Source organism: Mya arenaria, chromosome 17 (assembly GCF_026914265.1).
Source record: "Mya arenaria isolate MELC-2E11 chromosome 17, ASM2691426v1".
In the NCBI taxonomy this organism is placed as follows: Eukaryota; Metazoa; Mollusca; class Bivalvia; order Myida; family Myidae; genus Mya; species Mya arenaria.
The window spans coordinates 33,438,801-33,445,295 of NC_069138.1; the positions used below are offsets into that span (position 1 = coordinate 33,438,801).

The window sequence follows — 6,495 nt, forward strand, 5'->3', positions numbered from 1 at the left end:
AACTCTTAAACTATTATTACTCCTATGCTGTCATAGAATGCTTTCAGATGATATGTTATAAGTATGGTAACCATTGCACTTGCTATTTACCATGAACATCAGTGCCCAACTTCTGTCTCATCTCAAGAATTCAATTGTATCAAAACTTAATTACTTGTCAACAAATATAATCTTCCATATAATCTTAACAATTAATATATCTTTGTATGTGTTTAATAAAGTAATATTTAATTGAGATTAATTTAACATTTTGAACAAGGTAATTACATACAATTTCATGTAGCAATGTTAAGGACACTCCGATAATTTATTTACGTCAAACATGTTATGTACATTATAACAGCTGATGGTACTTTCAGCACAGAGGCGTAAAAACAGCATGTACATGAACATTTAACACACATTACTACATTTAAACCAGCTAAATGTCATATTTCAAGCGTGGCATACAATTATAAGTTGGTGTAGCCCAGAAGAAGTGTGGGCAGCAGGAATAGCAGGGCGCTTGTCACGGAGACGCGTGTTGAGGCGTTGCACAGGTCGCTGTTACAGTAACAGGCTTCGCCACTGCCGCCATCCTGGTCTCCGGATTGGCATCCAGTGGGCAATCCCGATCCGTCCGGCACACATGCACGGGTAAACACTGAAATGATGAATCCAATTCAGATCACTTTATTACTAATTTTTGCGGCGATATATGCTCAGATATAACATTTTTTAAAACATCAGTTTAAATCTTTTATACACCTTGTTTCGCAGAGACACTCATTCAAACACAAACAAAACACATACTTACATATCTCATGCACGCGCGATTAAATGGGGAAAAACAGCAACAACAATAACAATTCTTCATTCACAAACTCAAACATAGATAAAACAGCAAACGCTCAATATTTGCTAAAGCCTAATACACCTAAAGCTGCACTCTCACAGATTGAGAATATTGACGTTTTTGTTTGTTTGTTTATTTTATCAGAATCATCTGATTTTAGCATCAATGCCTTCAATTCAATCATATAAGATAACGCACAATAAAACACATTTAAAATATTTGGAAGATTGACGAAAAACTCATTTTCCTTAAGCGTTAGTAACAAATTTGGTCATAAGACATCAATTTTCGAACGTAAGTATGAAACAATGCGGTCTGATCTCTTTTCATCAGTCTAATGGCACTGGTTTCAATACATTTCAGCAAAAAATGGCTTATTCCAAGACAAAAATGAAAAAAAGCTGCAAAAACGTTCAATCTGTGAGAGTGTAGCTTAAAAGAATTTCCTGGAGTAAAGGTTTGCTTGAAACATATGGTAAATACACAAAGAAAGAACACACGTTTATTATAAAAAGGTTAAAACATGGCGGAGCCTGTCACTTTCGACACAACTGGCCACCATGTGCATAACCTCCCTCAACTACGCCTCTGGTCGTTATGATCCACTCGGTCCAATTATCCCGTAGTGGCCCGGCCATGTATTTACACACAAGAAAAAATAATGGACAACAGTTGTTATTAAAAAAGTGGTTATACCATCAACGCCAAGCACTGTAACTTTGCTTTTTGCACACACGGAACATCCGGCCTGGGTGGTGGTTGTCTTGAACGGGTCAGCACAGTCATCGCTGACCGAGGACGAACACTCATAACATTTGACCGCCTCCGACTGACCTGTATATCGAATGTTTGAAGGTTGAGGTATGATAAAAATCATGAACCTATGCAAACGTACATTTTTATACTGCATTCAATAAACTAATGCACGTGTTTACCGACAATTACTAGCATATATGTGTAGTGTGTTTAAAATATATGATCAATTTAGCAATGTTTACAATGGTTTCGGTTGTTGAATAACATTGCTCAATTTTTTTAGGTCAAAATTATATCACTCGACACGTTCGAAAATGAAATACGTGGTATAAAGGATTGCTTCATTGGTAGCATTTCTATTATTAAAATACAGTGAAAAGACACTAGTTAAGTAAGCTCGCTAACCGCTCACTTACTAACAAATTTTCAATGAACTCATTGTTTAAGTTCGGATTATATGACTACTCTTGACTAATCCTATATATCTGTATTTTCTTAATAATTAAAGAGTACATGCATATCGACGCCTGACCAATGTGTTTTCCCTAAAACTATTCAGAATATAAGCGTTTGCAATTAACAAACTTTGAATATCACAAAGACCAACGCACACCTTGGTAGAATACTTTTATCAACAGTTGTTAAGGGAAAAGTATGACTTCTACACCTATAATAGTCAATAGTAATAAGAAAGATATAAAACTGACAAGTTTTTACCAATGATGATTCGAGTGTTGTCTCAGAAAATCTTTTTTTTTTTTTTTCATTATATAAATATTTTAATTAAATGTATTTTATGTCATGCATTTCAATAATTATAAATGTTTTAGGAATGTTAGTTATAAATTATTCATAAATACCACAACATAATCCGAGGATGTAGCACACAATTACGACAAAAGGAATTGTCACCTTCATGGTTATAATTATTCTTATTTTATTTGTGCTAACTATTCACAGAAAACGCGCCCGCATTATATATCAGTGTGTGTCCCTGATCTGTTTTATACCCGGGCTACCGAGCAGGCCTTATCGGACGTTCAATGTTGAGATTTATAATCAGTGCGTTCAACTGAATGTTGAAAAATGAAAGGGCAATTAAACCACAGAATTCAATTCAAAGATATAAGCCAGCTTCAAAAATTTGGTCTAACATCCTTAAACGTGCGTTTCTAGAAATTGTGTCACAGTTCATACTTGCAGTTGTTGTACTGAACCTAAAATAGAGTAGAGGGTATTTACCAGAGTCCTGCAGTCAATGTAAGTAGTCAAAGGTTATTTTACATTTTTGACAACCGCCTGACTCCGCCGCGGAAAATGAATTTTCAGCCCAAGGACGAAAAAACAAAGCAACAACAAAGAGAAATATTACCTTGTTACTGTTTAAAAAATGTAATATGAATATACTGGTAAAACACTGAGTTTGAGTTCAGCTTCTAACCAAGCTATATCTCGGACGCCTACTTGCAAAACAGCAAGGCCGCAAATAGGCCCACCAACCCACCAAGACACACAAACGCCAGGCCGCAAAAAAACGCCCGCCCGCCGACATTCATTGTGAAAATGAAATGATGGATATTCTACCAATCTGATTACAACCTTATGTTATTGATATACAACAAACTAGTTAATCAAAGGTGCAAGCAACTGTTGACTTCTGTTTTATAATAATGCAATTCAGTTGTTTTACTTTGAAAAGATTACTCGCCTTCTTTGATTATCAGTGTGCGTTCCGGGTTCCTTTTTATACCTTAACGGCCGATCCGGGCAAAATTATTATTCTAAAGTAAGGTTTAATAATAGTCCTATCAGACCTCATTCATCTTTTGAAATCTCAAGCTACTGCTTTTGTTATACATGCACTTTAATTGAAATTGCAAAAGCTTTGTAACATTTAAGTTAAATGTCGCTGAAAGCCTCATGGAGGACTAAAAGGGACACTTGTATAATATTTGATAATTGTGAAAATGTCCACAGACAATTACAGGAAAAGCACGTACGCAGGGAATATTTATGGTTGGTTGCACAGCGATCGAAAGCAAAAAAGACAAGGAGACAGCAATTGAGATCAACCGGGCCAAATAATATCAAATTTAAATTCATTCAGTGCTGTTGACATTGCAGAGCGGACATTAATTTAGCAGCGTAACCCCTATAAGAAATTTAACCTATCTTTATCTTGAGCATACAGTGCACATCGTTAAAGGTCTAAGGTCAAACTGTGCACATCGTTTAAGGTCTAAGGTCATACAGTGCACATCGTTAAAGGTCTAGGTCAAACAGTGCACATCGTTTAAGGTTTAAAGTCATACAGTGCACATCGTTAAAGGTCTAAGGTCAAACAGTGCACATTGTTGAAGGTCTAATGTCAAACTGTGCACATCGTTAAAGGTCTAAGGTCATACAGTGCACATCGTTAAAGGTCTAAGGCCAAACAGGGCACATCGTTTAAGGTCTAAGGTCATACAGTGCACATCGTTTAAGGTCTAATGTCAAACAGTGAACATCGTTAAAGGTCTAAGGTCTAAGGTCAAACAGTGCACATCTTTAAAGGTCTAAGGTCATACAGTGCACATCGTTTAAGGTATAATGTCAAACAGTGAACATCGTTAAAGGTCTAAGGTCTAAGGTCAAACAGTGCACATCTTTAAAGGTCTAAGGTCAAACAGTGCATATCGTTGAAGGTCTAAGGTCAAACAATGGACATCGTTAATGGTCTAAGGTCAAATTTAATTTTCAGAATAGCCCCTACCGCATGAATGGTACGAAATGAACTGAATCAACATATGGATGACATGTATAGCGTGCACGTGCAAAACGTGCAAATGACCGTTGCGGTTACTGGCCGATATGTAAACCGTTGCGTATCGGATCACGATCGTATACTGAACATCGTCAGGGTTTAAAAAATTATGTACATTGAACATGTAGCAAAAACACAGACAAAGCTTCACCGGCTATAAAACAGGGACGTTTCTGGTATTCCTGTATAGTTCATTCGTTGTTATATATATATGCATCATACTTCAAAATGGGTTGATAATTAGGGTTTTGAAGATTTGTAAATACATGTTTAGGAAAAAAAGAACACTGCTATAGCGCTTAAACATCGTCAAATGTATTGTTATGCTTGAACGATACATCTTTTACATCAAATGAAAGCAACATTTTCACAAATTTCTTCATCTGCTAGACATAATGGAATGGCATGTTATCACAAAAACACTCTAATTGGTGAGATAATATAACACGTCATAGATGAGAGGTTTTTTATAATAACAAGCAAGATAAAAAGTTCAATGTCACGCATCGGTCGAAGTTTGAATGTCATTACATGTTCCATACCGTAAAACTCAAGTGCAAATTTTGAACTTCAAAGTTGATAAAGTAACCTGTACTAAAATGTAGGGCGATTTGAACAAAGTGAGGGTGAACTCTATGATTTCCAGTGCAATCATGTCATTGCACATTTTAATGACGAACAATTTACCTTTCTTTAGAAGAAGTAGGAATCAGATTCATCAATAATGTATAAAGTATTGATGAAATATGATTGAATTGCAATGATCTGCAAAAGTAACAATGACATGCATGTAAACAAGGTTACAAAATAGAACGATATTTACAGACCTTCCCCCCTCACCCACACAAAATATTTCAGATAATGAGATAACTGTATGGTGAGATGATTGATGACAGTCAATCGCTTTAACATATGAATGGCCCTAAGACTTGAATAATAATTTTCAAAGGACCTGCCTTTTGTTAAGCTCATACGTTACTTGGTACCATCGAAGATCAATCGGCTACGGCTAAGGTCAACCGCTAATGGTTATTTTAAGTACTGACCAGAAATTAGTTTAAATACCTTGTTTACTAAATACTTTTTTAAGGGATTTGGTCAAGTAAAATTTTACGTCACTGAAACTATTGGTTGACCTGCATCTTCTATATTCTTTAAGGAAAAATATTAAAGTCCAGGGACACACTAAACAAAACACACTAAGAACCGGTGTGTTTCATTTGAATTACAGGGTTGAAATCAAGCTTTTTTTTCTTATCTGGAATTGCCAGTTCATGACAACCAGGTTATTATTTTTCAGGAAACAAACAATACATACATAAAATATATTAATAATTGTCAACCCTAGAGGTTTTCATTAGCTAACGGTTATCTTTTTTTAGTAATAGCGACCTTGATTTTAAACTAGGGGCCCCGAACACATTCCAATGGAAAGTCTCAATAAATTCTTCCTATATACCAATTTTGATTGCAATGTGTCAACCATTATCTAAACTATTCAGTACCAACCGTTTTTTTAGTAACAGTGATCTTGACCCAAAATCACAATCCTATCAAAGATATTCCTTACTCTTCAGAAATACCACGTTTGATCACAATATGTCAACCGTAACTTAAGTTATTCAGTATTTACCATTTATATATTTGTAGTTACAGTGACCTTGAACTAACCAAGACTCTCAGAGCCACAACCATAGTCCCATAGATAATCTCTATAAGCCATTCCTATGAACCACGTTTGATCGCAATGTATCAACCCTTTCTGAAATTATTCAGTACTAATATTTTTTTCTATTTGTAGTTCCAGTGACTTTGAATTGACCATGACTCTCAGGGCCCTAAACATAATCCCATGATAGATATCTATAAACTCTTTCTATATACCAAGTTTGATCGCAATGTATCAATCCAAACTGAAGTTATTAAGCACAAGCCATTATTCTATAAGAAATTGTGATCTTGACCTTGATCCTAGGGCCCCCAACATAATCCAGACGGTCTTAATAAACTGTTCCTATCAACCAAGTTTGATCATTATATGTCAAACCCAGCTTAATTGTTTGATACCATTAGCGGGTTTGACACCGCCTCCCGCCGGCCT

At 35.6% G+C, this 6,495-nt stretch overlaps 1 protein-coding gene across 1 annotated transcript; it reads right to left on the bottom strand.

The window, feature by feature from the left end:
* Positions 1–452: 452 nt before the first annotated feature.
* On the bottom strand, positions 453–6,117 carry LOC128223402 (protein quiver-like). Its single transcript, XM_052932682.1, has 3 exons — positions 6,066–6,117; positions 1,532–1,669; positions 453–643 (listed from the first exon to the last, which is right to left on the bottom strand). The coding sequence occupies exons 1-3, from the start codon at positions 6,115–6,117 to the stop codon at positions 453–455; spliced, it is 381 nt and encodes a 126-aa protein (XP_052788642.1).
* Between the last annotated feature and the right edge of the window lie 378 nt (positions 6,118–6,495).

What these genes read in the sequence shown, in the direction of transcription:
- LOC128223402 (XM_052932682.1), bottom strand. Translation starts at nt 6,117, where the DNA reads ATGGCTTATAGAGATTATCTATGGGACTATGGTTGTGGCTCTGAGAGT. An exon ending in TTGTGGCTCTGAGAGTCTTG is followed by an intron (nt 1,670 to 6,065) that starts GTTAGTTCAAGG and finishes TTCGATATACAG; the next exon opens with GTCAGTCGGAGGCGGTCAAA. An exon ending in TACAGTGCTTGGCGTTGATG is followed by an intron (nt 644 to 1,531) that starts GTATAACCACTT and finishes TCATCATTTCAG; the next exon opens with TGTTTACCCGTGCATGTGTG.